The sequence below is a fragment of the Mus caroli genome, unplaced genomic scaffold, assembly GCF_978045245.1.
Source record: "Mus caroli unplaced genomic scaffold, Mus_caroli_1 scaffold_18, whole genome shotgun sequence".
Lineage (NCBI taxonomy): Eukaryota > Metazoa > Chordata > Mammalia > Rodentia > Muridae > Mus > Mus caroli.
Window position 1 is genome coordinate 21402208 of NW_028227273.1, and position 23764 is coordinate 21425971.

Genomic DNA, 23764 nt, shown 5'->3' on the forward strand with positions numbered 1-23764 from the left:
GACTATGAAAAAAGAAGCTGTGCTGCAACCTTCACGGCTTAGGGTGTGACCTATCTGGGACGAAGAAATGACAGACATGCATACAGAAAAGCTGGGGTTCCGTGGGCCAGGGCTCTGATGGAGATGTACCTCCAGCCACACCCTGGACACTCAACATGTTTAACTTATATATACATCTTAACCATGGAGGCCAATTTACTGTATAAAGCTGAACAAGGAGGCGGGGGTAGCTTAGGTGGGAGTGGCTGTAAGGAAGCAGTTTCAGGTTATTGTAGGCAGCCAGGAAAAAGAAGCTATGGATAGTTTTTGCACACACTGCTTTTAGTTAGAGGATAGTCATCCATAATATCTGTACTTAAACCACAGGGAAGGCTTTGTTATTGTCCTGGACAATAACTGAGAAAGGCTTTGCCATTTGCCATGGGTCTGAGGTTTGGGCATATCTATGTGCATGTCAACAATGCATATTCATGCAGGACTTCATTTGCTCCCCTACAAAGTTGCAGTGGGCTGGGAAGGAGTGGTGTGGAGAAGAAGGCAGCTCTGAGGTGGGACAGGAAGGTCCGCAGGCCATGGCTTACCCCTCCCCCCATTTCCTTACCTTATCTTCTTCCCTAACTCTTGGTTCTGATCCTGGCTTCCCTGTGCCTATCCCATAAGCATGCAGTCTTTAAGCATTTGGTCCCAAAGAGCCATCAAGGCAGCATCACTAGAGTGACCACAGAAGACATCAGTTCTTTTAGCCCAGGACTGGAGATCTTGAGTATTTCATTCCCAGACTTGTGTGAGAGTCTGGTTTAAAATGTGAGCCCTGTTTCCAGGATAATTGAAAAGGCATCTTTGTACAAATTATTTCCAAACTATACCAGAGGACTCAGTCTCCTCAAAGCCCGTATGTGGGTCTCTGGACTTTCAGCTAAAAGCTAAACAAGAATCGGGAAAAATGAGAGCAAAGAGCGGACCCACCAAGTACATTCTTTACTTCTTTTTTCCATGTTCCAAAACCCCACCCATAATTGGGCCACCCCTGAAATCATGAGAAACAGGAGGAAGCCTACACCCAGATGCCAGCCCCCAGTGGCACCAGCCTCCCTCGGACAACCCATTTCCATTATTATAGCAATTCTCAGGCTGCGGGCTACAATTTCCACTTGAGGCAAGGTATTAAATTAAAATTACCCCAGAGGTAATAGTCATACAAAATAATCCTGGACGCGTGAAAGCAAGTGCTTTCTCAGCACGAAACTGTATGGCTTATGCTGAGGTTATAGGGCTCTGCTTCTTTAAGTAAGTCAGACTGGGAAGGGGTGGGGGATAGGAAGCCAGCCCTCAGAGAGGACCCCACCCCTGAAGCTGCCGGTCCAGAAGTCAGTATCATAAGGCTTCTGTTGGTTTGGCTCTGCTGTTTGGCCAGGGGCTGGGGCAAGAAGACTTGAAAGGGCCCAGATTTTGAGTAGAGTTCAAGTTTGGCTCATCCCACTGTTAGGAGATGCTGTCCTTGAACTCGGGAGTTTGTAAGTAATCATATTTGTTTCTGTTTAAATTCCAAGCCCAGGATTCACCCAGGTGGTGGACATTTAACTTCAGTCATTCTCAGATGAAGCCCGTAGTCCCAGGTGCTTAGTTCTGTTTTGCACTCTAAGGCCTTACTTATCATCTGTTTTTGTTTGCCAGATGTTCGCTGCTTGTGTATTGCACGGACCTTCCTCCCACCAGCATCATCATCACCTTCCACAACGAGGCACGCTCCACTCTACTCAGAACCATCCGCAGGTAAGCCATCTTCCTGTCTATGGGTCAACACTAGCCTGGTACTTGGTCAAGCTTGTAACTGCTCCCTGGGCATCCTGCAGGCATGTACCGGGTATCAGACTATACATCCTATGTTTCCCCTCTGCCACTCCTCCCATGTTGATGAGAGAGGCCATCGTCCCATTTTTAAAGAGAAAGACAGATGCCAGTAGTGTCTGGTCACTTGCAAACATTCAGAAATCAAGCAGAGGAATGGATAACAGGCCCTTTGTCCTTCTACGCTAGGCTATCTGAAGACATGGGCTGCTCCGATCCCAACTGATGAAGAAAAAGCTCAGACAGATGAGTTGCTTGTTCCATCCCCAGCCTCTGGCTAGGATCAGGACTTGAGTGTGTGCCCTAGGCTGCTCATCCTGTTATGCTTTTCCAAAGCTGAGAGAGTGTTGGGATGTGGAGACAATGGTAGTCAATCACTAATGTATGCTTTCTGGGCATCTACTGCCAACTCCAGTCCTGCTTCTCCTGAGCTTCCTGGCCACCTTGACACTCAGCCTCAGACGTGTTACTGCTGGAAGAGGTCTGTCCTGACATAAGCAAGCCAGTAAGCAATACTCTTCCATGGCCTCTCTATCAGCTCCTGACTTTAGGCGGTTACCCTGACTTCCTCTCAGTGATGGAATGTGTCCTGAGTCACAAGATGTAGTAAAGCTTTTCCTTCCCAAGTTGCTTTTGGGCATGACAGTACTAGAAACCCTAACTATGACACTTCATGTCCCAGAGACATATAGTTTGCTGGGCATCATGTGGGAAGGTTGTCTGATACACAGATGACCAGAGAGAGTCACAGCAAACCTTCCCCTCTTCATCTCCAATAGACAAGCAACACTGTCTCCATTCTTCCACATCTATGTGCTATGGCAGTGGGGAATTCTGGGTGGAGGACAGTAAGCTCAGCAGTAGGCTTAATCCAAGGAACCATAATACACCTTATGTGCACAGGTCACTAACTGGTGAATGTCTACTGTGTAGGGCCAAGGAATCCCTTATAGGAAAGGATCCACCCAAGTAAAAGAAAGAGCAGTTTCACCTGCATCCCACATGTCTTTGGTACATCATGGCTGTCTGTTTTCTCCAGCTACCAACCATTCTCTAGCTTCTGTATTCATCTCATAGGGGCCTCATTTTACATGAGATTGCCCAATAAGACAACAGTTCTTCACACACACATACACCCGACACACATACACACATACATTTCAGGTCACTATCAGTGTCACCAGAGTGTCACTATAGATAGTGAAGTGCCTTGTTTGTTAGCAAATCAGTGTAGGCATACAGAGGGGACAAGGAAAGGATGGCTTCTATGAGGACTCCATCCTTATTTCAAGTGTGCTCTTGCTTCCTAGCTGAGCACTGTAAAGGCACAAGGCTCAGGCCTGGTGGGAGCATCATAGGAAGGATGATGGGGAGAACTGCAACCTTGATGAACTGTTGAGTTTCTCCAGAGGACAGAAAGAAAGCCCTGAAGAACTCTCCAGTGGTATAGCAGATAGCGATCTGTGTGAGAGAGTCATGATGTCTGTCCTATACTGCTTGGAGAAACTGTAAACTGTTCACCTCCTACAAGATTAAAGAACATGCATGGTCCATGACTTTATACCCCAACCCTTCTGCCTCACTGGTAAGATTCTAGACCTAGCGGGGCACTTTTCCAGGTGAAGGTAGTTAAGAGTTTGGTCTCTGGGGCCATATTTGTCTAGCTCTGACTGTAACAGCTATGTGACCCGGAGCTGAACCTCTCTGCCTCTGTTTTCCATTCTGCTAAATAACAACTATGATTACTACTAATTCTCTGAGATGATTTCAGAGAAAACTAAGTGCTAAAAGGTTAACTGTTTTCTGCAGGATCGAACACATCACATCTATGATTATAAAAGGGAATTTACTAGATTAATTTACAAGATCAGTGCCCCATAGTCTAACTATAGTAGGCTATCAGCTGGAGAACCAGAGAAACCAGTCCAAAAAAATTGAAGCCTCAGAATAAAAGGTAGGAGTGGGGAGCACGGAACAGAAAGAAAGGTGGCTCAGACAGTAAAGGCACTTGCCACCAAGTCTGGAAATAAAGTTCAACCCAAAGGTTCCACATGTTGGAAGGACAGAACCAACTAGTGAAAGCTGTCCTCTATATAAGGGCCATGGTAGCTATACACACACACACATACACACATGCGCGCTCAAATAAATAAATATATGGATAGATAGATAAATGTAATTGAGTTAAGAGGAGACTGGCACAGCCCCAGTCTAAGACTGACATACACAAGGCTCCCTGGAGACAGATATACTGGTATGATTACACATTTAAGACTGAAGTCATTGACATTTGACATCCATGGGCAGCCATAGTATGTGTACCCACTCAAGAGGAGTCAATCTGTTCACCAGTAGGCTTCCTCCTTCCAGGTTTGTACTGTCTGAGCCCCTAGCCCAAGGTATGGTGCTGCCTACATGCGGTTGAGTCTTCCCTCCCCACTTGGAGAATCCACATGGCAATCTTTCTGGAAACACCTCCTCAGACATGCTCAGAGGATGTTTTACTAATTTCTTTAGTTGTGTCTCATAATTCCTCCAGTGTGCCCATGAAGATTAATCATAGTAAGCAAAAGACTGGGATCTACTGCTGGCGTAGGGGAGGCAACAGTGTGATTATGAGCCTCCGGTCCTGATAGATAACCGTGCTCTGATGTGGTGGCGCTCCAGTGTAAGGAGATGCCAGAGTCTCTTGGAGAGCTTGCTAGAACATGCTTCTTTGGGCTCCAGCCTCAGAGATTCTGACTCAGTGAGTCTGGAATATGGCCTGGGAATTTGCACTTCTGACAAGTCCCAGGCTGTGGCGATGCCGCTGGCTCGGGGCTCAGGCTTTGAGAATCTCAGCTGTGCATCATGTCTGTTGATGCTAGTAGCTTCAATAATCTATCATCGGTGCCCACATTCCGAGAGCAACTGCCATGTGCCAGGCATGGTGCTAAACGATGCTCACAAAGCCGGGGAACCGTGGTGCTTGAAGGCTTAGTTCTGCTGACTGGAGTCCTCCTGCGGACAAGGAGAGGCTGCCCATACACACACTTAAACCCAGATCTGTCTCGCTCCGGAACAAGTACACGGCCAGCAGGTCCTGGGTCTTCTTTCAGTTGGTATTTATGGAGCGTTTGATAAAACCTGTCTTGCATATAACACTGTGGAGTTCACGGAGCAATTTCAAATAGATTTCCTCGTTTCAAACGCACAAAAGCCTGTGAAGTAGGTCAAGTATTAATATCACCTGCTTTTAGAAGAGAAAGGTAATTACAGAAGGAACGGAGGCAGGGAGCAGACCCATTCAGGACTACACAGCAAGCAGGTTGTAGGGCTTACTTGGCACTCCCCAAAATACCCTGACATTATCTTGGGACACTCCCCCACACACACACACACAGAGATCCCGTAATTAGATCACAGAATCTAGGGGAGTGGAGGAAGTCATAGATTCTATTTATTGTAACTGCATGAAAGAGACAGATCCAAAATGAAGCAAGACAAACCCTCTATCTGGCTGGGCCCTGGGGAAACAGGAGGATTTGCTATGCTGAGGGGCAGCAGGTGAGAAGCCTGCACTGAAGAAGCCGTGGGGAGGACTTAGGGCAGAGAGCACAACAGCCAAGCTTTGGATGGTGTGTGGGTGTGTGTGTGGGGGGGGGGGGGTGCTGAAAGGAGGGGCCCTGTGGAGAACCACAGCCCCTGGGCTGGACTTAACTTTCTTTTCCAGCCACCTTAGGTACCCAGAGTGCACGCTCTTCTCAGGCCCTCGGAGCCTAGAGGCACTTTTAGGAAGACCTGGACCATCACTTCAATTGCTCTGACGACAGAGGCACAAGCAAGCCAGGTGTTAGCAGGAAATGGTCTAATTAGCACTTACTGCTGACGGTTTCTTTCCCTTTCTGGTTTTTTTTTTCACCCCCTCTGTTTTAAACCCTGGACATTTTTCATTCGCTAATCATCTCTCAGTTCAACCTGCTCAGAGCTACACGCGATTTACCCTTTGATGTTCACAGAAGAGAACTCTTGAATTTCAAAGAGCCGGCAGGGATTTGGGGGGAATCGAATGGAGAAGCTTCCAGTGTAATCAAACCTCATTAGAGGTTATTCTTCAAGCAGGTTTTTTTTCCCTCTGTCTGCCTCCCTCTCCCCTCCTGCCCTGATTAGAGAGCTGGTGGTTGAGGTTTGCTGTGTTTTCTTTGGGACAATCACAGGGAGCAGTCTCTTCCCACCACTGAATGGCAGAGGCTGCAGCCTCCTTCCTTACCGTGTCCCCTACCTCCCCATAGTCAATGACAACTGCCCGGGCTTTGTGTTGGGGCTCCTCTCTCCACCTTACACTAGTTGCCATGGTGAGAATTGAGGCTTCATAAATAAAGGTAGCTCCAGGCAAAGTTCGTTTCTCCTAGAGTCTGCATCCTGCATAGAAAGGGGGGGGGGCTGTACTGGAAACAGGGCTCAGGCAGATCTGAGAAGAGAGATGCTCAGAAACCCCCCACCCCCACCCGCTTCTGCTATACACTGGACTCCGAGTGTATTGCAGTGGCTGTTGTGAAGCGGAAATATTTTTGAACCATGACATTTGGAGATCTCAGAAGAGTTCTGAGACCCACAGTGGATACTGAAACCAAGCCTGTACCTCTTGAGTCTGTCATCTCTAGCCTGAGAGCTCAGTTTACTGAGCAAATCATTAACAACACACGGCATAGTAAGAATGCCTACTATCCACTACCACTTAGTACAAAATGTTCCAATAAATGCAGTCATATAGGTTCCCCCATTAATTATCTCCATGGTCCTTTTGAAGACTCTCTCACTGTAAATTACTCCCATTCTATAGATCGACTACTATGTAGAATAACAGCGAGGTCACTTGTCCCAAGCATAACAGCTTTATAATGCTGAAGGACAGGCTTCTGGGGGGTGGAACTGACTTCCCTGGTGCTCTTCATTCAGTACTCAGTGCCCAGCACACAGGAGGTGTGCAGTAGACATCCTTCCAACATATAGACCCAATCAAAGGATGGGATATTACCATCTCTAGGGGTGTTACTAGGCTCTCCAGTTCATAAACCAACCCCCATAGTTTCCCAGTATTCCAAAAGAAATTAAGAGACAGAAATCAGTGAAGGTGTGAGGAGAAGCATAATTCCCTCCTTACCACGCCTGTGGTCATCTGGTAATTTATAGTAGTCCAGGAAACAAAGGCTATAATATATTGTAAATTTAGCATTGAGGTGGGTTAACCCATCCTGTTGTGGGGCAAAGGGATTTGGTTCCCAAGTTACCTTCACTGTGTCAGGTTCACTATTAACAGAGATGGTTTTTAGGTCAAGTCCAGTCTGAGAAAAATGGGGTAAGGCATTCTGTTTTAAAGATTCCTTAATGGGGAGAGTCCCACAAGAGTGGGCCCAGAGTGGGGCCTGGAACTGACCCAGGCCCTCTGCAAGTCTCAGCTTTGGTCAAAGGAGCTCCTTTTGTCAAGAGGTAGTCACAAATGCAGAGACACACGACCAGGCAAAACGAAGAGACTGAGTGTCTTAAGCATTCAACCCTAAGTGGAGCGTCTATGTCAAGCCCCTCTCCCAAGGCAGGAGATGGGATGGAAAGAGTGTGAGAGTCAGAAGGTGGGGAAGAAAGCTGAGAAATGCTGGACATGACAAGGACATTGCACTCGTGAGCTCAGAAGGCTATGGTCACCTGCACAAGGAGACCAAGCCAGTCAAAGGTCAAGCATGGTCCGAGAGGGCTCACAAGATCCCACCGTTAACTGGAGTGCAGTTGGCAAGTTGATAGCTGTTGGGAGAGGTGTGGCCACTGCTGGTCTGTCCATCCTTGGTGATGATGATGTTACACCCATGTGAATATGAGCATCACTAAATGGGTTCAGTGAATGATTATAAATAAAGAACAAAAGGGGGTGGGACATGGAGTTTGGAGGAGGACATTTGAGGAGGTCAGAGGGAGTCAGGAGGGGAGAACCAGGGTTTATACATGCTTTCTTTATTCTCAAAGAATAGGTAAAAAAGTGTTATTTAAAGAAACACTGCTAAATGGCTAGCAGCCGTTGGAACTTTATCTCTAATACAATGAATAGGGAAGGTGAAAAACAACTTTTCTATGGGAAATTATTTTACCATTCTTATTATAAGTAAAGAAAATGTAGATTTAGAATTAACAAAACATTCTCAACTTGGCAGACAGGGAACTAAATCTGTTTAGCAATTTTGAGGGAAATATTAAATAATAGTTTTGTATTATTCCCCTCAGGGGACTATAATATCCCCCTCAGGGGAACATTCCCCCGAGGGCTGGGGAAATAACTCATCCGGAGAAGTGCTTGCTTGTCACATTAGCATAAAGTCCTCAGTTCAGATCTCCAGCACCCATGAAAAAAAGCTGGGGATGGGATGGCTGTGTGTACTTCCATAGTGATAGCGTTGGGAAGCGGAGACGAGAGGACCCTTGGGGCTTGCTGGTCAGTAGTCATGGCAAACTGCTGAACTCCATGTCTACCTAGTGAGGGATCTTGCCTTCAAGAACAAGGTGAGAGTAATTCAAGAAGCTATCTTTCTTAGTGAGGGTTTCTCTTGCTGTGAAGACACACCATGAGCATGGCAGCTCTTAAAAAGTACAACATCTCACTGGGGCTGCCTTAGAGTTAAGAGGTTATAGTCCATTGTCTTCATGGCAAAAAAGCATGGCAGCACGCAGGTAGTCGTGGTGCTGGAATGGTAGTTGAGAGTTCTGCATCTGGATTGACAGGCAGAAGGAAGAAAGAGTAACACTAGGCCTGGCTTGAGTGTTTGAAACCTCAAAGCCCACCCCCAGTGACACACTTCCTTCCAACAAGGACAGACTGACTCCAGCAAGGCCATACCTCCTAAAGTCCCACTTCCTATGAGCTTATGGGGGCTATCTTCATTCAAGCCACCACAACACCCAACATTGAATCCTGACCTCCACTTTCATATGCATACAAACACATGCACAAGTGCACACACACACACACACACACACACACACATGCACATGCACACAAACATGTACACATGTATACATACAGAGATCTCCAGTATCTGAAAGAGAAAAGAAATCTCAGGGATTTTATGGATTGGCATTTGTGAGACTGAATACTTGTTCTGGCTTGACAGAGTTTTGTCCCTAGTTCCACTCATTTAATAGGTACAGGGCAGAAATTTAATAGGTACAGGGCAGACGCCATTTGTATTCTTAATTTGGAGGTCAACCTGAAGCTTGGATTCTCTGTGTCTGTTAAACACTAATTCAGTGACTGTGATAGCTGGAGGGAGAGACAAGTGTCTCTCTTTAGAGTGTTTTCCTCTCTCACCAGGGCTTCAACCTTGACACCAGGATTACAGGGGCAGGCAGGAGGCTGCCTGATAAGGTGTAAAACTTAAGGTGTAAAAGCTGCCAGTGTCAGGAAGGGAAAAGTGCTGTAAGAAGCTCCAGCTAAAAACCTGTGAAAGAATCCCAAGGGAGGAAACAATTAATTCTCCCTAAGTAGATTGGAAAGCTGTTAGAGAGGAAATGACATTTGAACTGGCCCTTGTGGGCAGCTTAGGGCCATTTCAAGGCCTTGAAGAAGAGGTTCTTAATAGTGAACAGGTAGAAGAAATTCAGGTAACAGTGCTAGGTGTGAATAGCTGCGGGCAGCATACGTAAGCTCAGGGATCCGAGGCTGTGGTGTGGATCATGCTGAGGGTTTGCAGTGTAGATAGTGAGGAGGCACAATGGGATTTCATCTATTTATTTGTGGGCACATGGAAATCCACACTATTGGATGTATGCGTTTTAAAGGTCACTTGAAGGCCACCAGAAAAACTGCCTAGGACTGAGAAGAACTAGGGCAGGTAGAGGGTACAGTGATAAACCAAATAAAAGTAGGCAAACTGAAGTGAAGGATAGTGGGATGTGCTTATAATCATGTAGTTGGGAGGGCAAGGTAGGAGGATCAGATGTTTAAAGCCAGACTGGGCTGTACAGTAAGGCCTTGTTCACTCACCCGTAAAAGAGGATGGACCAGAACAGACACAGACAAGGTGATAGCGGTTTAAGTGTAAGATTCAAATAGAAATATTAGACTGGAGTTTGGGGAGAAGGAGGGGTGTCGTTGGTACCACCTGGTTTTCTGTCTGAGTGGGTCACCGGGCAGCATAGCACCTGTAATGAAGAAGGCAGAACTATATCCCCAGTGCCCTGGATGAGTAAGAACAGGATGACTGGGCATCTTCTGCTGCCCCTACATCTTCATTCCTCCTATGTGATGATATTTAAAAATGGAGTTGGTACATGAATTTTGCATCTAGTAGAAGTCATAATTTCTCTTCTTCCCACAGTGTGTTAAACCGCACCCCTATGCATCTGATCCAGGAAATCATATTAGTGGATGACTTTAGCAATGACCGTAAGTACCATTGATTATTGACAACGGAGTCAGAAATGTCTGGTCCTAGCCACTGCATATGAGTGATAGTGGGGCGGGGGTCGGGGGTCACTGAGACTCTAGAGGTGAAGGGAAGCCAATTTGGGTAGCAGACTTGTGTGTTTATGACTAAGCTTCAAAAAGTGAGCAACTTTATATTTGAGAAAACTTTGGCTGCTCTCTGCTGTAAGGTTTTGAGGACCTAGTTTCCTAAATTTGTTAGATTCCCACCCGGGATGGTTGGGGAGTGAGTGTCCATGTGTGGATGAGTGCATATGGTATCTGTGTCATTAGCTTCTAGCTTACATTCCTAGACAAAGGAAGAGGAACCACAAACTCAAAGGACCATCATTAGAACCCAAAGTCCCATCAAACTCCTGATGTTGATGCTGCATTAATATGCCCACAGGAACTGAGGCTGCCATGTTCCTCTCTCTGAGGGACCTTGACACTGAGAATCTCATGGGACATCCCAACACACACCTATGACAGTGTGAGCCTTTGGGCCATTCCACCTTCTGGAGATCATCAGCTCCTGAGTCACATCTCCTTAGTTATATCATAAAAGAACCCAGGGCCCACCCAGTTTTTCTCCTTGATCCAGTTTCCCAAGTAAAACATGATGGGATCCCTAGACATCTATTTAAGTCTGAAAGTCGCAATGATTTTAGAAAGATCAGATTCAAGTATCCATGGTGCCAGTTCCAACCTCTAACAGCCACTGTCCTGTTTGTAGTTCTATTCAGTCAACCATTTCTAAAGGAGGCAGTGGGACCCTTCCTCAAAAGGCCTTGGGGCTCTTGTTCGTCAGGCTGGAGACCACCCACCCATTATCAGCTCTGTTGTGTTGGAAAACTCTGGTGGCCCTCATGTTCTAAAAGCAAAGTCCAAAGTTGTTTTCTTCCATTGCTGGCTTCCAGGCATTTAAAACTAGACTTACTGTGGTGAAGAGACTCCGAATTAATAACCCAATGGTGTGTAGCAACGGAGATGGCCCTGGTATGACCTGACCAAGGATCCACATCTGGACCATTTCCATGAAAGCATGCAGGTCCAGCTGTGTGCTGACCTGTTCCAAATGGGCCCAGCTGAGGTCACTTTACTCAGTGACTGTCATTCCCTGTCCATGACTGAGAAACACCTTGAACTGAGGACCAGGCTCTGCAGTCAGGGTGGGGAAGACAAGTAGGTCTACCTTCCTGACCCTTCCTATTTGCTCGTACATGGTCACATCCCAGGTGCTCTCTAAGCATGGCCTTTGTCTTTGCAGCCGAGGACTGCAAGCAACTCATCAAATTGCCCAAGGTGAAGTGCTTGCGCAACAATGAGCGGCAAGGTAGGCTGAGCCATGGGGCAGAGCTGGCACAAGTGGTGTGTGGGGCATGGGGGTAGTGTTATGTGTCTGAATGACTCTTATGTGATCTTGCTGGACACTGGAACAACAGTGACACCCATCTGGACATTCATTCACTATCCAGGTCTGGTCAGGTCCCGGATGCGAGGTGCTGACATTGCCCAAGGCACCACTCTGACCTTCCTGGACAGCCACTGTGAGGTGAACAGGGATTGGCTGCAGCCCCTGTTACACAGGGTAAAAGAGGTGAGTCAAGCTGAGGTAACAGGTAGCATTCGGTGTCCTGGGCAAGAGAACAACATTCCCCGGAACTGTATCTGAGTTCTGGGGAGGGTTAGTCTCCCGAATGCTGACTGTAGGGAGACAGCAGGAGAGAGAGCCAGTTCCAGGGGCCTCTGTCTTCCCATCCACCCATGGAAGGAGTCTGTCTCATCCATGGCTCCTACCACATGCATACCACAAAACACCTGTGGGCCAAGCCAGGAGGCCAGGTGCTGAGAATGGAAGATCCTTTCAGCTCACCCTTGAATTACTCTGAGATTCTGTATGCTGCTTTCTCTGTGCTTCAGCCACCAATCTACAAAGCAAAGCATGTGTTTATTCTTCTCCTCATTACTTTGTCCTCTCGGAGAAGCCCGCCCGTTCTTCTGGCTCACTATAGAGCACATTGTCAGTGATGGACGCTGGTGTTACATGAACCTCCTAAACCACTGCCTTGCACAGTGTGGGAAGTGGAGTCAGACATTGGTAACATACCTATTTCACAGATGAGAAAAGAGTGTCCCGACTGTTAGGTGACATGATTTAATATCCTTTAGGGATGGCATCTCAGGCAGCAGCCAAGCAACCCATGGCCTGGGGTAGGCTGGTTTCCTGCTCTTCTTCGTTACCACTCACCTCCTGCCTGCATAAGAACACTGCTGAAAGGGGAGAAGAGCCCAGTGGGCAAACTGCTCAAAAGAGAACTAGGGAGGCCTTGCCACTTGTCCATTGGATGGAGGACCCTCAGCAGGTTGACCAAGTTCTCACACATGGGGCTAGTTGTCAACACCCACTAGGGACTATTCTTGATGAATAGTCCCTACTGGGTGTTAGTCCCTTAGCATTGTTCAGAACAAACATTTTTTTTTCTCCATATAAATCAGGCAGAAGGATCTGAGCAGGGAAATGTTTACACAAGCAACCCATTTGACTGAGGGTTTCCTTGGCATCGAAGACCCTTCCAGAAACCTTCCTACCCTCTGTATTCTCATCCCAGCATCTCCAGGCTCCCCCGGCTTCTGTGCTGACACTGATGGGCTGTTCTCAATCCTGCCATCTCATTGCCAGTGTCCTATCTGTGTGTGTGTGTGTGTGTGTGTGTGTAGTGGGGAGGGGGCGTTGTATGTGTACATGGTGTGTACACACCCCAGTGCACACGGTAGCCAAGGACCAATATGGAATGTGTTTCCTCTTTTGCTTCCTACATTCAGACACGATCTCTTACTGAACCTGAAGCTCATTGGTTTGACCAGGTTGACTGGGGAATGTGACAAGCTTCAGGAATATTCCTGTTGCTATTACTCTTACCACATGCATACACCACACTGGTACTAGAGTTCCAGGCAAGTGCTGCCTTGCTTAGCCTTTTATACGGATCCTGGGGATCCAAATTCACATCATTGGGCTTGTACAGCACATACTTTACTAGGTACTTTACTGACTGACCCATTGCCCATCCTCAGCCCCAGCCCCAGCCCCAGCCCCAGCCCCAGTCCCAGTCCCAGCCAGAGCCCCACCTTTGACCCAATCCTTCTTGTCCCTGGTCATCTTATTCTCCTTCCCACAAATCCTCCTCCTCCTCAAGATGCTGTCAAAGTCTTCCCACCTGAATACTCATCCAGAAGGGCTCCAAGGAACCTTTGCCTACGTTGTCCTCCATTTCCTCTTCCCAGTTTAGCTCTTAGTGTTCACTCCACAGTTGCCAAGTGCAGTTGGGAACTAGTCCCCTCCCTATCACCACCTTACCTGGTGTAGATGGGCTCTCGTTGCTTGAAAGCTGTTCTTAGAAGCCCGGCATATTGAGGTGGTGGCGTGTTGGAATTAGTAGAGAAGTAGATGCACCGCTTACCCCTTAGCTAATTAGCTGGTATCGATTGATGCCTATTTGGGAAAGAGTCTCAAACAGGCTATATGAAAGATATTCACTGATACTTAGTAGGTCTGACATGGTTCCAGCATACTCGTGCTGTGCTGGTTGAGAAAGAACTAACACATACTAGGTGACCATGAGTAGAAGTGCTTTGACAGAGGTTCTCAACCTGTGAGCCAAGACCCTCTTGAGTGGCATTTGAATGACTCTTCACAGGGGCCACCTAAGACTGGCAGAAAACACAGATAATTATTCTATGATTCATAACTGTAGCAAAATTACAATTATGAAGTGGTAACAAAAATAAGTTTATGCTTGGGAGTCACTGCACAGCGTTAGGAACTGTTCTAAAGTGTCACAGCCTTGAAAGTTGAGAGCTACTGGGCTATGAAACTCTGACATTAGGAAAGTTCTTCACGAGAAGGAAACACAGGGAAGCTTCGCAGAACGCTCAGATGCTGAACGGCCCCCTCCAGGGGGAACCTTTACATCCCTAGGAAGGTCTTGGTGCCTGTGAGTTACTCAGGAGCCAAGGACTAGTAAAATCAACCTCCTGCTAGCCGGTATGCAGAGTCAAGAAGAAACTAAAGTATGCAAACAGGGTCTGAAGGCCAAGGCTGAAAAACTACAAGGAAGGTGAAGAGCAGAGGGCACGGACACTAACTTTGGTGAAGAAGTTGAAATGAGAGGCTATGTTCCCCCATGTCAGCCAAGGTCATACCAAAGAGAAGTAGACTTAAAGCCCAGGGTGTGGTACTGTGGAAACTCTGTGGCCCAGGAAGTGAAGATGGGGAAGAAGAGGCCTGGACCCCTTGTTTTCCATCACAAAAGTGTCCCACAGTTACTGCAGACATTCGGGGAAATATGGAACACTAAAATGAAAACTAATCAAGCAGACTTCTGTCACGCAAAGACATCCGCAGCCTCATTTCTTCCCACTTAGGATCATTTTCTCTTCAGAGAAGCATCTTTTAGTGTAGTTGTAATCACCCTGTATTTACCCAGCCTTGTATTCTGCTCTGCCCCCCCCCTTACCCATAAGCACTTTCATTTACTCTCTAATTTAACCCTAGCCAGAATAGCAGATGCATTGTGTGTGTGCATGCACATACAGGTGAGAGACATGTAACCAAACTGACCATCTTAACCGTCTCAAACTGCAGTTTGAAGATTGTACAACTCTCACTATGGTCTAATTATAAAGCGTTCGCCGCACTTCAGAGGAAAACTCCACATCTGTTAACTGCCACTTCTTACTTCCTCCTCCTTGCCTCTGTAGCCACTCGTCTGCTTTGTCCCCTAGGGACCTGGGGACCTGCCTGCTCTGTGCATTTCATAAAATTAGAATCATAGGAGACGGCCTTTTGAGCCTGACTTATCTTACCCAACATATATTTGAGCTACACACACACTGTAGCATGCCAATATTCCTCTCATGGCCAAATAATTATTCTAGAGTATGTCCTCATCCACATGTGGATACCAACAGTAATGCTGCTATAGCCACTCATGTGTAAGTTTTTATTTGTGTGTCTGTTTTAGTGCTTATGGGATATATCCTAAGGACCCAGATGGCTGGAATTAGATGTTTCTTGTAGAGGGGTCCCCAAGATGATTGTACTTAAAGAATTCTTTTCTAGTTTTGTTGATCTTTGACAATTTCATACATTTATACACCAAATTTTGGGGCATCTCTCGTGACTCTCTTTCATCCCTACCTCTCCCTACTAAAATCTTTCTTTCAATCCTCTCCTCTTGTTCTCTCTCTCTCTCTCTCTCTCTCTCTCTCTCTCTCTCTCTCTCTCTCTCTCTCTCTCTCCCACTTTCTCTCATCCTCTCTCTCATATTCTCTCTCTCCCATATTCTTTCTCATATTTCTCTATCATATTCTCTCTCTCCCATATTCTATCTCATATTTCTCTCTCATATTCTCTCTCTCCCCCATATTCTCTCTCCCCCATATTCATTCTCTCTCTCCCACTCTCTCTCATATTCTCTCTCTCACATATTCTTTCTCATATTTCTCTCTCATATTCTAATCTCATATTTCTCTCTCATATTCTCTCCCCCCCCATACTCTCTCTCTCTCTCTGCCTCTCTCTCTGTCTCTCTCTCTGTCTCTGTCTCTCTGTCTCTGTCTCTCTGTCTCTGTCTCTCTCTCTCTCTAGAATCTCATTGTGTACCTCTTGCTACTCTGGAACTCCCTATGTAGATCAGGCAGGCCCTGAGATCTGCCTCCTGAGTGCCAGAATTACAGGCTGCACCCACACACCTGGTGTGTGTGTGTGTGTGTGTGTGCCTTTTTTGCTTGCTGTATTTAACTAAGGTTGCTTGTATGAGTATGAGTGGGGGATTAGTTACTGAAACGTAGGAACTTACCAGTGGCTACACTGCTGGGGAAAATGAATTTCAGCCCCCCACCGCCCCCACCCCAGCACTCATTAGCTGCCTGCAGACTAACAGTGAGAGGCGGCACCTCATGAGCTTCTCTTCCACACATGATAAAAACAGAGGTGCGCCCAATCTCATGGGCATCTTTAGTAGATAACCAGTCTTGGGGAGATTTAAGAAAGTTCAGCCTTCATGAGTCTGAAGCCCTTTCTACCCCAATGGCTCCAAGTCCATATGGAAGAATTCCCTGAGAGATACTCATTTCTCTGTCTGCAACCAGCCTTGCCTACAGGCTAGCAGGCGTCTTTGCTTTCTCAAAGGGCAGTTGACTTCCTGCAGCCAAACACTCCTCTGGGAGTCATTTGGCCCCATGATGGAGCTGAGCTCCTTGGTCCCTAACACCTTCTGAGCTCAACCTTTCACAGTGAGATTAGTGAGACAGGCGGCAGGATCAGCCTAGAGGGCCCTCTGCAGGCTGCTAAGATTCCCTTGAAAGCCCTGCCTCTTGATGCTATAGGACAGGGCAGGCCCTGGGACAGCCCCACCGATAGGGAATGGGTAAGCATTCCAGCTGTGTTTCTGGGTTTCTTTGTATAGCCTTGTCTCCACATAGAACGTGATTTGGTCTTGTGGGTGGAAAATGGAAAAACTTTAAGCTGTAATTGGAGATTGAGATTTTCAAAAATAGAGCAAAATAAGAAAGAAGCTAGGCTTGGGCTCCCCTCTGCCATCCTCAGCTGTAGCAACTCCCTAATTTCCCTCCTCTTCCCCCTAATTACTTGATTCTAGAAACACTCACCAAGTTGGTTTCTGGGGGGGGGGGGTGAGCGCATTTTAACGTAAGCTTCTTTCTTCTGTCTCCTACCCTATGTATTTCCTTGATGGGAAGGAGATTTCAAGAATTCTCAATCCTTTCAACGTTCAGCAAATGCATATAAATAATAGTTTATGTATCCATCAACACCTTTGCATATGTTTTCCTCTCTTGCTTCCTTACTCGAGCTCTATTAAAAAGGCAGGATCATTTTACAAATAATAGCAACTTGCCTTCGCTTCACAGATTTACAAACAAAATCCCACAGAATGTGCCAATCTATTAAAATCATCCACATTTCTACATGACCGAACCCAAATAGAAATCCAGATATTTTGTCAACAAATGCATCCCCACCCCACCCCTGGTAGCACCTCGGTAATGAACCCCCACTCCCAGCTTCTTGAAAATGAATGATTTGGATGTAAAATGATCCTCCACCCTCTGCCAACTTATGTATTTGAATATTTGGTCCCTAGCTGGTGGCACTGATGTAGAAGGTTATGGAGCTAGTGGGAGGAGACCTCTAGCAGGAGGAAGTGGGTTTCTGAGGGTGAGTCTTAAGGGCTGTAGCCTTCCCCTCTTCTTATTAATCTCTCTTTACTGTCTGATCTAAGGAGATATAAGCAAGCAGCCTCACACTCCAGCTTCTACAAGAGCTCCTGGTTCTGTGCCGTGCCTTCCCTGCTGCACAGAGCCCAAAGAGATCCTTCCTTTCAGTTGCTTCTTGTCAAGTATTTGGTCATAGGAGGAAAACTTAACTAATACATTACACCTCCCCCAGGCCAGGCGAAAGACCCCCTAGACTATTTCTAGACCCTGAATCTAATCACTCTACAATCCATTCATCTTTCCTCAACTGTGGCGTCTCCTTACTCATCTTTATCTCACGACAACTCCTATACCAGGGGAAGACTCAGGAGTGCTGGTGACAGCATGACAGAGTGCTTCTAGAAGTTTCTGATCGCCCATTCACAGCATGTAGGAGAGTGTTCATTTCCTGACAGGGGAGTCTGTCCCAGCTGTGGAGAAGGACCCCTGCAGAGGCTGAGGCTAAAGGCTCTAGACTTGGTTTTTTCATTTTGATTTTTAAATAAGGAAGAGAGTTTCATTTCCACTAAAACAAAACAGAATTATAGACTAAGAGTTCTCAAGACCATTCTTGGGCTCAATGCAAGGATTTACAAGTCAGCAAAGCTTACCTACTTTGTGTTTGTCATTGATTACAGTAAAAGGAAGCAGGTTACCAGCAGCAGGAAGAAGGGCCCTGTGGAAAGTTCCATCATGATTATTTAGCTCTCCTCTCCCAGAAGGGTTGCAGAGACAGTGTTTGCTTCTTCTGGAAGAACTGTATGACAGACAGCCCATGGTTGGGGGGTGGGGGTGGCGCGGGCAATGTGACAACCAGAGAAGCTCACCTACACATTGGTATCCAGCGCTCTAACTGGCCTTCAGTCGCCTATATGAGCCTGAACCTTCATGGTCACCATGTGGCTACAGAGACCAAGTTGGTACTTCCTGGGACAAACCCCTTCCATACACCACACTGATAGCTCAGAGTATCTAGTGTGACCCAAGACTCCCAGGTAAATGATGACTGTCTGCTAGACAGGATGTTTCAAGGGCTTAAAGGTTATCTCTAGCAGCTGGGCATGGACTAGACATGCCTCTGAAGGTGTTTAAAATCCTTTACTGTGCATGGGTCACTGAAGGAATCTGTGCAGCTGCAGAAGTCCCTGAACACAGGAGGGAAAGAGAGAATGAAGGCTTTGTCAGACTTGCAGAATATGTCTCTGAACCTTTGGTTTTATTATAAAAATAAAATGATATGAGTATGACACTCAGACACACATCAGTGGCTGGAGGGTAGCCCCCAAAGAGAGCATGGCACCCAGGCAGGTGCAGTGCTGACAGCTGACAATTTCAGAACGTCCCTGCAGCAGAAGTGGTACCTTGGCACCAAGCACCCCTTGCCACCTGGGCCGATTGGTTTTGTGCAGCACCTTGTTACTGTCAGCGTGAGTTGGATGTGGGAGGCTCGGGGCCAAATTAAGTCTGTGAACTTAGAATCAAGTGCTCAGTGATTCTTGAGTTTAAAATAGGAAGACAGCCTCATTTGCAGGGGAAAAATTGAACCTGGAAACTAAAAGGCTTCAAGGAGAAGCAGAAGTTCCTGAAGCCTGAGATAGCCCAAGGATGGTGGGTATATAGGATAGCTTCCTTGAGATGAGCTAGCCTCTATAGGCCACTTGACACTAAATGTGAGATCCAAGAGTCATCATGTTCCCAGATCATTTATACCACGGTTGGGCTGAAAGCCCGGTTGTATACTCCCCTATAATGGACAAATAATTGGTTTTATATCCCCCACGAACTGAGGATGTAGGCTTGGTTATTTTGAAAATATGATTCTTTAGATATTAATTTATCTTTAGTTATGGGTATGTGTGCATCTGAATGTATGTGTACATACACATGTGTGCAGGTACCCATTGCCCATGAAGGCCAGAGGCATCAGATCCTCTGGAGCCAGGGTTATAGGTGTTTATAAGTCTGCTGATGTGGATACTGGGAATGGAACCCAAGTCCTCTGGGTAGAGCAGGGAGCACTATTAATCACTGAGCCATCTCTCTGACCCTCTCACCTGATGACTTCCATAGCTACAGACTGAGGAAGGGCTAAGTGATGAAATTGCAAAGCAAAATGCATGACTTCTTTTTAAAACTGACACAATAGTTCTACGTATTCACGGGGTACTAAGGTATGGGGTACTGGACAACATTTCCATATCTGTATACAAGAGGTAGTGATCAAATTAGGCTAATTAGCATTTCTGTCACCTTAAACACTGATCATTTCTTTGTGTTGAGAATATTCAAAATCTTTTCTTTAACATTTTGAAATATATAATAAATTATTAAAATCTCTATCTTCTCTGCTGTGCTGGAGAACTGTATGACTTATGCCTCCCTTCACTGAATTTTGGTGCATGCTATCAATTATCTCTATGTGATCCTGCCCCACTACCCTTCCCAGCCTCTGGTGATGCCTGTTCTGCTCAAAAATTGCCTCACGTTCGCACTCATACGTGGAAGCAGGCTTGGATGGCCTCAGAGTCAGTGTTTAGAAAGTACCTTATGTTAGTGGTGATTAAAGTACTGTGCAATTGAGTAGCATGGTCAGATTGGCAGAGCAAAAAGAGCATAGGCAGCCATACACAGAAGGAAAGGAAACAGAGATGAGGAGGGCTTAGAGGTCCATTGCAGTTCTCTATGCAAGAGTCAGTGTGGACTCAGGAGAATTAAAGTAGTGGTTCTGGAACTGTGGGTCTCAGCTCCTTTGGTGGGGGGCGGATTGCATATCAGATATCCTGCATATCAGCTAGTTACATTATAATTCATAGGAGTAGCAACATTACAGTTATGAAGTAGCAATGAAAATAATTTTATGGCCAGGGTCACCACAACATGAAGAACTGTATTAAAAGGTTGCAGCATTAGGAAGGGCAAGAGACACTGCTTTAGAGTCAGAACCAGGACCTGGTCTGGTTGATGGACAGGGTAAATCTTGAGTGCTAGGGGAAGAGGATATGGGATAGCCATTAATAGAAACCAAAACATGAAGGAAGGAGTGTTGAAGAACTGAATGAATGTGTACATGGGAGTAGCCTGTGGCGTACTGAGCTGATCCGAAGGCTGGAATTCAGAGCTGGAAATATAGCTATGTACCTTACTGTAGGGAACTGCTATTCATTAGCTTGGCTAAGAACCACAGGCCTCAGGTGAAAGAATTTGGGAGCCCAGGTTCCCTTTGGAGATGGCTGGACTTGCCTCATATGACTACAGAGTAGGGTCACTAGTTGATCACACCCCCAGCTTCCCAAGTTCCCTGACTCCCAGTCAGCAGGTCCTCCCTGAAAACTGAATGCAGGTTTTTGTTTTGCAGGACTACACAAGGGTTGTGTGTCCTGTGATTGATATCATTAACTTGGATACCTTCAACTATATTGAGTCTGCCTCAGAGCTCAGAGGGGGTGAGTGAGCTAATATTTTTCCTTCCTCCCCTACCTCCATCACCACCTCTTCTTCCCCTTCCCCCCTTCTCTTGTTTCTCCTTTTTTGCTTTCTCAGTCTTTCTCTTCCTGATCTTACCCTCATTCCTTTTCCTCCTCTTCTTCCATCATCTCATCTCAAAGTGGGAAACATGAAGGAAGACCTCCTGGTTGTCTGGCATGTCCAGGTCTTCATCTTGTAATAAAATTCAGTTCAGCTTGGCCTTTTCTCTTGGGAGGGTGAGGGAAATGATGTAGATATAAGCCAGACACCCAGCCTCCAGAACTCTAGCTTTAACCTGGGACTTGCCTCTAGACATGAGGATGTAGGGGAAGTAAGAAGTCCTGGGTTATGTTGGTCTGGCATCTTGGCATTTCACCACCCTCTACCAGAGATGCTCCTCCCCTGCTCTCTGCCTAGAGCACAGTTCACTTCCACCCAATACTAACTTTGAGGTGGTTTGTACCCAAACCCTCAGTTATTCCTTCCTAAGACATAGACTTATAACTTTTGTCCCATAACTGCCCATTGTTCTCACCTTTGTGCCTGTACCTTTTATCCTTTGCCCTTGATTCCTTAACTCTACCTAGCAGAGAGCTTCAGAGAAACTCCATAGGCTAGAGTGGGAGAAGGGAATTCAGAAGTAACTTTGGTGACCCTGCTGTGGTCAGACCAGAGGGGGACTTACTGTCCCTGGGACCAGTTTCCGCAGGAACTGGAGAAGGTGTGGGATAAGGGAGCTCTGGGTATTCTGAGAAGCTGGATCTAATGGCTCAATGCTGTGCTTTAGGCTTTGACTGGAGCCTGCACTTCCAGTGGGAGCAGCTCTCCCTGGAGCAGAAAGCTTTGCGCCTAGACCCCACTGAGCCCATCCGGTGAGTAAAAAGGCCATTGCAGGAGGGGTGGGCAGGTTCAGCTCCACTTGATCCTACTGCACCATGGTTCAGAAAGGTCCATGCTGGGTGTTTGTTCAGAAGAGTGGAAAAGCAGGAACAAAAGCCTGGGCCAGAGAATCTCTGCTCTGTTTCTAGAAGGTTTCTATCTGCACACAAACTTCTGGGTAAGGAATTGGGTCCTTTGGAGACCTGTGGCAAGGAGAGATAACCAACACTTCACCTTCACACATGACATGGTGGCTTTTAAGACTCCTTGTGGCTAACATGTAAAAGAGTCCAAGAGCATCACATTTGGGTCTCTGGTAAGGGAAGAAATTTACCCTAGGGCCCATGGGTCCAAGGTCTTGGTTGCCAGGATCCAGCTCAGAGAGGGTGGGTTTGTGGAGGCTATACACTCTGTAACTGTAAACTGGTATGAGGGCATGACCAGCACAGTGTATTAACACATCCATGCTTGTCCTATTTAAAATGGTGGCTTGAAGTGAGCCAGCTGGCCATGTGGTAAATGGCTCTGCCACGCTTTCTTTTTTTCAGTTCCATGATCACCTGGGACAGCAAGCTTTCTTCCTGGAATTCATAGCCATTGGAGAGGTTTTGGCTTAGAATAAAACATAGTTTCTATCCTGCAGAGGAGCCTGCGGTCTCAGCATTGAGATATGATATTATACTTGATGTTATACTTGAGACTGGTTAGCAAGCTCATCTGAGGCCTCTTGGGAACCTCCAGACTCAAGCAGTTCTGCCTCAGAGAACAGCAGAGGGAATCTGGATTGGTTAAATAACCACAGACAAGGCCAGTAGACTGGAATTTCTCCATCCAGTCACTTAGGAATGCTCAAGATTATTCAAGAACGCCTGTGTCTCTGAGCCCTCCCTCATTATAGCTGTTTGATTATTCATTGAATTGACTTATGTTGAACTGAAGATTAGAGGGGTATCAGAGAGCCCAATGATGGTAGACTAGACAAGTGGGAGGAGACTCAGCGCTCAGCTATGAAGTGAGACTTGTGTCTCATGTGTCCACTAGCTCTTCTTCCAGTTTCCAACCTGCAGGATCTGGAGTGAATCCAGGAGGGAGAGTAGAACCGGATAACACTTAGGACACTGTCCGTTATCTCTGAAGGGAAAGGAGCTGCCTGCCACCAGGCTGAGCACTGGGCTCTTCTATGTCAGTCCATGGAACAGGTTTTGGGTGTGGAAAGAAGGTAGCCTGTGCAGGTACTTCAGAAGAGAGGATCAAAGCACGGGCAAAGACGTTACTACCTGGGTTCTCCCATCTATACAAAGAAAATGTCTTGGGACTGGTCCTTATGTATGTGGCTTATCAGGGAGGTGGTGTTTCCAGGATTAGAGCAGTCTTCCAGGAGCAGCAAGTAGTCCTAGCAAAGGCAAACTCAACCTTCTGACCTGCCCTCTAGGTTGGCTGTGGAGACAAAACTCCCTTTGCTCTCTGGGCACACTAAAGCAGGAAACATGACCCTGGGTGTTCATAGCCATTAATTTTCCTGACACCTGTCGTCGTTCTTAGAGAATTACCTGGTCAGCTCTGCTCTTCCTGTCTACCTGCCTCTTGAACATTTTCTCTTTCTCAGCAGCTTCTCTGGCATCTCTTTGAACAAACAAGAGGCACAGTAGGTTAAAGGAGGCACCACACACACACACAGAGACATACACACACAGAGACACACACACACAAGAAGGTGTATTAGTTTGCTGTAGCTATAGCAACCAATACCCAAACTGCTTAAATGGCAGAAACAGATGCCATGGTTTAGAAGCAGATGTGGCATCCCCAGATGGGGATGATCCCTCTGATGACTGCCCAGGCCTCTTTGCTCTTTACAGATTG

The 23764-nt window shown here is 46.5% G+C and overlaps 1 protein-coding gene across 1 annotated transcript in view; it reads left to right on the top strand.

Moving 5' to 3' along the window:
* Window positions 1-23764, top strand: part of Galnt14 (polypeptide N-acetylgalactosaminyltransferase 14) — a 228061-nt gene that overhangs the window by 165559 nt on the left and 38738 nt on the right. Inside the window, exons 3-8 of the mRNA XM_021186338.2 lie at window positions 1675-1773; window positions 10191-10258; window positions 11547-11612; window positions 11755-11876; window positions 20913-21000; window positions 21810-21894. Of these exons, the coding sequence (XP_021041997.1) occupies window positions 1675-1773; window positions 10191-10258; window positions 11547-11612; window positions 11755-11876; window positions 20913-21000; window positions 21810-21894 (528 nt within the window). The remainder of the gene's footprint in view (window positions 1-1674; window positions 1774-10190; window positions 10259-11546; window positions 11613-11754; window positions 11877-20912; window positions 21001-21809; window positions 21895-23764) is intronic.